Genomic DNA, 9,944 nt, shown 5'->3' on the forward strand with positions numbered 1-9,944 from the left:
TGTGTGTGTACATCATCTGCCACCATCACGTTTATATTTCCTATCACTTCTATAGGCAGCTACCTGTATAACATACAGCATCAAAATCAGTGGTATCACACAAACTGATTGATCTTTGGTTAGTGTATCTGCGTCAACAATTCTATTATCTGTTGTAAAATGCAGTTTTGTTTACCGAGTTGTATGTCGCTTTGGAGCAAAGCGTCTGGGGATCAATTTAAATAAAGCAAAAATAAGTTTTACACCATGTAATGTATGCTGAGGTACTATTCAAATGTGCAGTGGTGCTGTCCTTTTGGCACTTCAGCTCGAAGCCTTTTAGTCCTTGAAGTTCTGGTCTTTTCCTGGAGCACTATCTGAATGATTGTTCAATATGCATTTCTTAGTGATGCAGATGAAGCAATCAGCTTACTTGTTTCTCTAAGATCAATACTTGCATTTGTAAAACGTGCTAATGAATGCTTTTAATAAACGTGTAAGTAATCTTGCCTTAGATAAATAGCACATTAACTGCCTTCCCAGTCTGTGTAGCAAGTTAAGGCTGCTTCTTGAGGCTAAATCCCAGGTTTTCAAAAACTATACCAGCAAAACCTCCTAAAAAGATACTTAGCCTGCCAAGATAAAGACCACAGCTCCCTGCTAGGAGATCTCATCACATTTCTTTAAATCCAGGAAGCAATATCAATTTCACAGTCAACTCATATACAACCTTAATTAACTCAGCTGTGACAAATTTCCTTAATATTATACCTGAAGACACCTTGCATAACATGCGTACAACAGTGTAAAATGCATTGGATGTACTGCAGCAGGAAGACAAAAGAAGACACATACATTTCCACTGCAAAATTTTGTTTTAATAATTGAAATGTGAAGCAGGATAAGAATGTGCTGTAGAACACTAACATGCTTAATTTTGACTGGGAAAATCACCTCTGGGCAGCTTGGTGTTCCTAACAGGCCGGGCTCCCTCTAGCCTAGTGTTCGAAACTGTCTCAGTGATGACTTGCTGGTACTGATGACAGATGTTGGGCCTTGTGATGCACAGAGGGGTGAATATGCATCTGCTCAGGGCATCAGGATTGCAGAAAAGGTCGGATTTGGCGCTTGCAGGGTTTTTTGAGCAGTTTCTCCATATCACTTCGGGAGATGTGCAGTACAAAGAGGACAATGGGGACCCCAGTTAGGATGGTGCCCAAGAAACCCAGGAGGATGCCGTAGACCAGGGGCAGTGTGCCTGTCAGCAGGTGTCGGCTGTAGGGAGGACGACGCTCATGCACCACCACCAGTTCCAGGTCCCTGGGGTCTCTCACTGTGAACCAATCAACATTCCCATCAGTATTGGCTAATTCGGTTATGCTGGTAGGAAGTGCCACTCTAAACCAATAAGAAACCCTTTTCGTGACTGCAGCTACATAAGCTGGACTCCCCCTCCTCCCCAACATATTCACTGGGTTCTCCCATTGCCGACGTTTTTAGTTACGGATTACGGAATACAGAAAATTTTTTATCATTTAAGAATATTTTATTAACCTGTCTATATTCAAAAATTAGTTGCAGAGTGAATATCACCTACATTTCCACATCCAGACACTACTGGCAGTAAAAGACACTCAAACAGACTAGTGCTGTGTTCACAGCTTGTATCTGGTGTTTCTCTGTGTCAGTGATTAATAGCAATGATGCACACGTTCACAGGATGGATCAGTCATCATTAAATAGGAACTTGTCATGCTTTTATTTTCAGTTATTTTAAATTAGTTTTAATTTTATTGTAGCTTCAAGTTAATAAAAGTTAAAATAATAGCCTTACTCTGTATTTTTTCAAACATTTTTCAGAACCTTTCCTGCAAATAAGTCAATGTATGCCTCTATTATTATACTTGTATAGAATGTGTAGATAAAAAGCGAACCGAAAGTAGACAGAAGCGGATTAATGTTACAGGTGTCGAGTTAATAAAAGAAAATAAAAGTCCTGCAACAGACTGGCGTTCCATCCACAGCGTTCCCTCCCTTGCACTCTCGTGTTTTGAGGGTAGGATCTGGAACACAGTAGCCCCGAGTAATGCAAGTTATTGATGAAAATGGAAAAAAGGAATAAAAGGCGCACTCCCAATTTTTCATTCATTATAACTTTGTCTGGGGCTGTTATAAAACCTAGCCTGTGAATAAATTGAGGGACATGTTTATTATTATGCTTTTTTCAATTGTGATGTAATGGTTTGATTTACAAAAATTACTGAGTCATCACTAGTCTTCTGGCCCCAGCTGAGTCAGCCTCATGAACCAATCATAAATGAGATCTGTGGTAATTTCAATTACTTAAACAAGCTACCAGTGCTGAAGACTAAATTTAAAAAAACAATGTGTTTACATTATACCCCTTCATATCTTGGAGATAAACATTACATTTAAAATATATATGTCATGTTGAAAAGCAGATACGAGGGAGGCTAAATCCAAGCGCAGGATTATTTATTCAGAGGCAAGGGATCAGGTGTGCTCTCGTTGTCGGGTACGGGCAAAGAGTCGGTGGTAGTCGGTGGGAGCCAGGTGCTGCTGGTTGAGGTGCGAGCGTGGATGTGACAATATATTATCAGATTTTGGCTAAAAATATCAGTATTGTAATGTACCTGGCTGTAAATTATCTATAATCAAATGTATATTGTTTTAAAAATAGGTTTTACTGCAGTAAAAACTTTTGTGTACCCCAAAATTGCAATATTGTTTAAAATTGTGAAATAATGCTGTAATTGTACTGTTAAAAATCTCTGTTCACTATAGACAGTAAAAATATTTTAAGGATAATTATGTTGTCTGGACAGGTTTTTTATTACTGTTCCATTTGTGCAAGTACTTGTCATAGTTACAGACAAGGTTTAAATTAAGCTCGATTCTCCCATGAAACATTTACATTCATTCATTCATTTAGCAGATACTTTCGCCAAAGCGATGTACATCTAATAAAAATCCAGTGTGTGCATTACATTAGCAGAAAGAGAGACATAGATGCAGACGCGTGATTCTTAAGTGCGGTTAGTTTGTTTCTTTCCGCCATATGAACCGATGCTCATCGCATGAGTAGCGGCATAAAACTTTAACTTCCAGATACTTCTAGAAAATGTGAAGACGAGACCCCTACAGTACCATGGCTTCTCATTAGCGTAACAGGCTCTTGTTGAAAAACTTCAGGGAGTTAGAACAAAAATGACTGATCGCTTAGAAAGACATTAAAAGGGCATAAGATGATGTCGACCGAGTTTTTGCTGAATCATCAAGACCGCTGCCATCGTGAGCAAAAACACTAAGAATTCTCATTACCGCATTTCTCACCTGGTTTGCTTTCAAGTTCACGAGACTGACGCATCTGTGTTTGTGAGTTGTGGGAAGTTTGTTATACACGAGTCCTCATCTAGTACAGCAAGAGAGGTGGATGGAAGCTTTATCCATACCCTGTCTTTCCGTGCCCTGTGTCTCGGCCTTCTGGGATCTCGTCTCCACCGGCTGCACCAGGGAGGACTCCGCGGCCGCCATGCTTTGGTGGTAACCTTCCACATAACGCTGCAAGCTCAGGATCTTGTCCTGGTTAATATTTTTCGCCACCTCTAGACGGACGACACAGGGGACAAAGCGTTGCACTAGAAAACAGATGCATACACGTCACGTGCTGTGGCGTCTCCCTTGGAGAGATCAGCCTGGCGCGCAAATGGAAGAAAATCAGCAAACGCCGAGTGATCTAAGTGAACCGCAAAGTGTGATATTAGTTCTCAGCTGGGTTTAAAGGAAAAATGGAGTGGCTTAAGTTGTTCTGCAAAGGCCCTACCGCTCAGAAGGATTCGTTAGCAATTATAAACTTAAACAAAAAGTTAAGTTTTTCAGCCTGTTCGGTATTTATAGATTCACCGTGTGAATCTGTGCTCTATATTTTCCATATCACCTTGTGCTTCTTTGGCTGAAATATTTACAGTTCCGGAGCTGTCATGTTTGCGTCTTTTCTATTGCCTCCTGTCCCTGACTGGGATGATGAAAGGAACAGATGGTTTACAGCGAATTTGCTGTTGATGCCAGCGAGCCGGCCGTCAACCCGTTTACACCTCCTCTTAGCGGAGGAGCTGCTCGGCCACGCCGTTTCTCGTGGTCCTGGCCCACGGTACGAGACAGCAAGTAACAAAGCATAATGTGGGAAATTAGAACTCACACAGGGTGGGAATTAAAGTTTTCATTTAGCTTACTGGTTGCGGTGTCTTCTGCAGGAGGCTAAATAAAAAACAGATTTATTGTCACTTATCAGGAATTATTAATATGCTACTGTGTTTACAAGTGGAAATTTCCTAGGATGATCCCTGTAGAAACATACAGTACCGCATGACTGCTGACCCATGGTCCTTTATCACCTACTACTGTCAGAGCATTACAGGTGGAGATGGTGTAAGCTCTTATCTGTACAGCTGTCTGACGGCACCTCAGGGGCGTCCAAGTGTCTCTGTGACACTTTACAGGTGCTTTAAGAGGACCGCGTCTCTGACCTTTGGCGATGTCGGTCCTGCCAATCTGCATCAGGGTTCGGGACAGCCTGTCGTAGTATATCTGCTTGCCGTGAGCCAACAACCACTCCAGGAGGGAATCCTGGCACAAAGTTTTCTGACCTAAGCACGCAGAAGCACAAGCAGCAGTAATAAAAATAATAATAATTATAATAATAATAATAATAATAACTGTTAGTATCATGCACTTATTAAATTATTAACTTTATCTCCCTGTCCGACTCTATGTCTATTACACACAGAACAGTAATGACACACGGGTGTAAACACAAACAAGCCCAAATGAAAAAAATAAACCTGATGTTACTGTAAAACCATCAAACCCTGAGTTATGCTGAAGATGCTATGCAAAATGTATTGCCATAAGAGAGTCTTAAGACCAAGCTATGTGTTTTAAGAGAATATTTTTTTACTGTTAGAAGTATGAGAAGGCAGTGTGTGATCAGGGGTGGGTTCTGACAGGGACCCTACGTATCTAATCTGTCGGAAGAAGCACATGTGAACATAGCCCGGTCTCCTAAACACATCCCAGGGCACTTGGAGGTGCCCTTATAAACCGGTGCAGATGAGCAACACTCACAATTATGAGCTCTGCATAAAACCATAGTTGGAGTCAAGCAGGCGAATGTGTAAGAAAAGAAGCCTGAGCAAGAAACAAATGGAGACACCGCTGCTTGGACTGGGCTATGAGCCCCTTGTGCCGGAGCCTGGTGGGCCATGAGGAGGTGGGCATGGTCCCCTTCACTCCCTCACTCACAGGGGGAGTTCGGTGCTTTATTATGTCCTGTCTGTTGCTCAGCATAGGATATGAGAGAAAACCATGTAGAAGTCCTGTGGCTAAAACAGCACTGTAACTGTGACCGATGGGAAGATGAGGCAGGTTTTTGCTTCGGAGAGCAACATCGATAGCGGATGATTTATTTAGCAGTCTGTTCCACAAATGAAACCAGTACAACTTTCCCAAAAGCAAAGACAAGCACCATCTGCAACATCACTCATGCCGAGATGAATGAAAAATTAATGGTGCCCCCAAGGTGAACAACCTCTTCTTGGATACGAGGTACCGTAGGTGTTTCTGGTGCCGCAATGTCGGAACAAGGCAGCGGTGGTACCTGCGGTCCGGCGGCGGCGGAGGGAGCCGTTTGGGAGTGGCAGCTGACCAGCTTTTGGCGAGAGGCGCTCAATCCTTTGCAAAATGCTCTCCTCCCGGTGGGACAGAAGATCCAGAAAGTTCTTACACTCTTCGGCTGTGAGCAGCTCCACCATTTGAGAGAGCTGCTGGACGTTCAGGTCCTCGGCCACTGGGGGGGGGGGGCAACAGTAATGGGATGGTGATGAAGATGAGGACATGGGTGGTGTATCTGCCCCCTGCAGAGCACTGTTCTAAGCATCCTTCATGGCCAACACTTGGTTACAACAGCCTCAATGAAACTGAATAAACACTACTGTTATTAACTTAGCAGACACCTCACGGTGTGAGCTTTACACACCAAGACACTTAAAATAATTTTCCCATTTATGCAGATGGGTAATTTTTGCTTTATGAATCCATAACCATTATGACACCTGCAGGGCCAGATTTCAGGTATACCGGTGATTTCACATGAAACAATTTCAGTTTAAAACTGCCTCTTTAAAATCACATAAAACCCCAGGTGAAATCCTTTGCATTCCCTGAAAACATTTCATACATGTAGTTTTGTCGTTTGTTATGAAAAATGAGATTAAGCTCAGAGCAGTCAAACAAAACACCGAATGCTGACGGATTTCACATATATATAAAATCAGTGACAACAGAATATAATGTATTCCTGTACAAATATTAATTACGTGTGAGCATGAATGATAAATAAACTCCAAAGATGCTTTTATCACTAAGTCACAGTCAATAAAGGTTTAATAATTTAATGTGTGCGTCGATTTATTCTTGGGTTACTTTCTGTAAAGCTCGCCTACAGCTATAATAAATGCAAAATTATTGTGTTATCTTTTGATTTTATTAACTTTGCGCAACATATCCACATACTCCCGATTGTTGACTGATTTGCACACAGGGTCTCTCATCTCTCCCCCACTTTTGCCTTTGTTTATTGTCTCCATAACAGTCTCCATGGTAACAGAGTGCATCTTCTTTCCGTTGCTATTAGAGTCGCGAAACACCAGCCGCGATCTGTAAACACTTTAGAAGCAAGTTGAATTCATCCGGTCCCACACTTATATCGTGCGTTTTGCCCTCTTAAATAGCGGATGTGCTCACCTTGCGACGGACAGAAATTCTATAAAAGAGAAACGTAAAGAAAATACGGATTTTTTGGGAAATAAAAGTCTGGATCACAGAGAATTCGTAACTCTCTTCATTAATAAATGCAGCACAAATATGTGAATAAGGAGGTTTTCTCTTTCCTAAAGTGTGGTCATTAGAGATTAGAAGACTGTTATGAAACAGTTTGGTGTCACTCAACGTACCCTGGGGATCCAGGCTGAGAGTAAATCGGACTCCAGTGTGCAGATGGTTCTGCAGGTCAACAGTATATCTGCTCTTACCTGTGTCCTCTGCCAGGCCGGGGCTGAGGAGCAGGAAGAGAAGTACCATCAGTGTGTGTGCCCTCATGGTCACACTCTGCTCCTAATCACCTGCTGAAAAAATAAGCCTTTTGTTTGACTCCTTATAAGAATTATTGCTATGATGTTTTTCGTTTCCCCCAATACCTTACAAGTTGATATGTCTCCTCTGTCAGGTCCCCTAAGGCAATGTGTGTGTGTGTGTGTGTGTGTGTGTGTGTGCGTACGTGCTTGTGTGTGTATGTGTATGTATGTGTGTTAGAGAGAGCAAAAGACAGAAGTGTGTGAGTGTTTGTTTTTTCTGGTCAATGTCTGGTCAAGATTTTTTTCTTCTTCTGGTGCAGTTTAATTAGAGTTTTTTTAAAAACAACATTTCAGCCGGATGAGGCTTTGTGATAATAATAAATTGGACCTCTTTTAACTCCTACAAGCCTGAGTTGAGAGCCGTGATACTTCACTTGTGGATTGCTGTGCTTTTTCTACTTACTGTAAGTGTCAAAGTCAAAGCGGCTTTATTGTCATTTCAACAATATACAGCTGGTACAGTTTACAGTGAAATGAAAGAACGTTCCTCCGGTACCATGGTACTACATAGAAGCAACTCAGAGCTACCCACACGATAAACAAAAAATGAATGAATGAATGTACTAGTCAGGGTTTAGCAGCAATTTAAGAAAGAAGAGTGCAAAAAATTGCCAAGGGAGTAGAATGGTGTTCAGTTGAGTATGGGTGTGTGTGTGGGTTGGTGTCAGTGACATCAGTGCTCTCATGAGACACAATGAGAGCAATTTATTAATGAGTGATTAATCATTTCTCAGGAACAAGCTGAGGTTACTTATCCCCTCCTTTGATAGCATTTAATACCATTGATCATTTGATGGCATATATAATATTTATTCCATGTATTATATTCTCTTTTACTGTTGTATTGTTTTGTTCTTGTGTTATTGTGTTGTATTGTATTATTTGTTTTTGTACTGTTGTTGGGTTTTCTAGGTTTCCACTGCCCTCCTTTGTACCCCCCACCCCCAATGTACGTTATTGTGAAAAGAGAGGACAAGAGCAGAAGAATTTCAATGTGTTTGTTGAACGCACATAACAATAAAACTTGAAACTTGATAAAACTGATGTCAATCAAGTCACTTTGGTGAATAAGGTGTGTGGGCTGATAACACTACATAGAGTTCATTGGAAGTCGTGTTGGATAAAATAAATAAATGCTAAATAAATAAATTAAATGTTATTAGCTGCAGCAACTACAGACTTCCCTTATATAATAAAGGCACCTTTTTGAGTTACGAACAAATGTAATTTGTACCCTAAATTTGCTTGACAACCTATCAGCTCTCTCCCTCGAGAAATGTCTTGTGGAGAGAGAAATTCCAATGTAAAATATGTGCTTTGGTGACGCTAAACACAGCACAAATGAGCAGACTCTTCCCCACGTGGGATGGGGCTTCCCTTGTGCAGATCGCCTGTCAGAGAGCTGCGGTAGACTGAAAACTCTCGTGACTCCTTCTTATCTCTAATAATGATGATTCTTAAAGCAAAAAAAGTTTTGAAGTCGTAAAAGCTGAAAAAGGGGAAACAGAAGAGTTTAAGCACAGCAGTTAGAGCTGTCATTTTGCACTTCCTGTTCTGCAGGGTTCAAATCCCACCCCCTCCTGCACTACCCTTGAGCAAGGTACTTGCGCTGAATTGCTTACAAAAATCCCCTCAGCATAAAGGGGTAAATCAGTGTATGCATCTTAACATTGTGAGGCACTTTAGAAAAAAGTGTCGGCGCAACGGATACATGTAAAGTTTGATGCAATAACATGTTGAATTCTTTCCAAAGGCAAGATCATTGCAAATGCCTTCATGTGATTTGATTTACTATTATTTCGCAATGATACTTTAGAAATAGCTCAGTAAGGAGAACTCATGCGAACTCCGCCTTGATCGTGCATGAGTGAAACCCGCACACCAGGATCTGTGAGGCACCTTCTAGACCAATGTGTCATGATAGAATGAAACAAAAAACATCAATAACCAGTGGGAAAAGGAAAAAGGAGCGTGTAAATGTATGTACAGTATAAGTAATAAAAGAACATGCAGTTTTAAAGGTGTCCAAAGAAGTTCTGATATTCTGGATTTGTTTTAGTTGGATTTTGCACATTTGGTGAAAAAAATGGGTGAGCCTTTTGCCACTCAAGAAAGGATTGTTGATTTTTGCATTTTAAATGAATGGTAATTAACAGTTATTTTAATTGTTATTATAATTTTAAATATTAAAAGTTATTTTAATTTACGTAATTTTGGAAATTGTGTTTTTGAGCAGACAGGAACAAATGATACCTGTTATTCAATGGAAGCCTATTTTTCTGTCCGTGCTACTCCTCATTCTCCCTCAATGTACTTGAAACCATCTTGACATTTGGTCCATGTCAATCGTACGGAGCAGCTGGTAGTGCAGAGGAGGGAACAACTGACTTTAGATCTCAAGGTTGCAGGTTTAGGGGCCTAAAGCGAAGTCACCCACCTGTGTGAATGCGTCAATAATTGTTGGTAACTTGACAGCGTAAGAAAAGCAACAGGTAAATGAAAGAAATACTGATGTCTGAATGAAGAAATTAAAAAATACTCAGATGTGTTTGTTTACCATCAAGCAACCTGACAACACGTGTGTGCTAATGGAAAGCTTTCAGTTAACTGGGCAAATATTTATTTTGGGATCAGTTGCCTTATTGAAGTTTAGTGGAGTGTTAAGATCTTTATTTTTTCACACTTTGGGCACTCATATTTGCATTTTGAGAGGGTGCGTCTCTGCTGGAAAAGGTGTCGTATCTGTATTAAAAG

At 40.9% G+C, this 9,944-nt stretch overlaps 1 protein-coding gene across 1 annotated transcript; it reads right to left on the bottom strand.

Moving 5' to 3' along the window:
• Positions 1-1,037: 1,037 nt before the first annotated feature.
• tmdd1 (transmembrane and death domain 1) lies at positions 1,038-7,155 on the bottom strand. Its single transcript, XM_029246480.1, has 5 exons — positions 7,089-7,155; positions 5,657-5,845; positions 4,527-4,646; positions 3,453-3,605; positions 1,038-1,312 (listed from the first exon to the last, which is right to left on the bottom strand). The coding sequence occupies exons 1-5, from the start codon at positions 7,153-7,155 to the stop codon at positions 1,077-1,079; spliced, it is 765 nt and encodes a 254-aa protein (XP_029102313.1). The 3' UTR covers positions 1,038-1,076.
• Between the last annotated feature and the right edge of the window lie 2,789 nt (positions 7,156-9,944).

Source organism: Scleropages formosus, chromosome 19 (assembly GCF_900964775.1).
Source record: "Scleropages formosus chromosome 19, fSclFor1.1, whole genome shotgun sequence".
NCBI lineage: Eukaryota > Metazoa > Chordata > Actinopteri > Osteoglossiformes > Osteoglossidae > Scleropages > Scleropages formosus.

What these genes read in the sequence shown, in the direction of transcription:
- tmdd1 (XM_029246480.1), bottom strand. Translation starts at nt 7,155, where the DNA reads ATGAGGGCACACACACTGATGGTACTTCTCTTCCTGCTCCTCAGCCCC. An exon ending in CGGCCTGGCAGAGGACACAG is followed by an intron (nt 5,846 to 7,088) that starts GTAAGAGCAGAT and finishes CCCCCCCCCCAG; the next exon opens with TGGCCGAGGACCTGAACGTC. An exon ending in CCGCCGCCGCCGGACCGCAG is followed by an intron (nt 4,647 to 5,656) that starts GTACCACCGCTG and finishes CTGCGTGCTTAG; the next exon opens with GTCAGAAAACTTTGTGCCAG.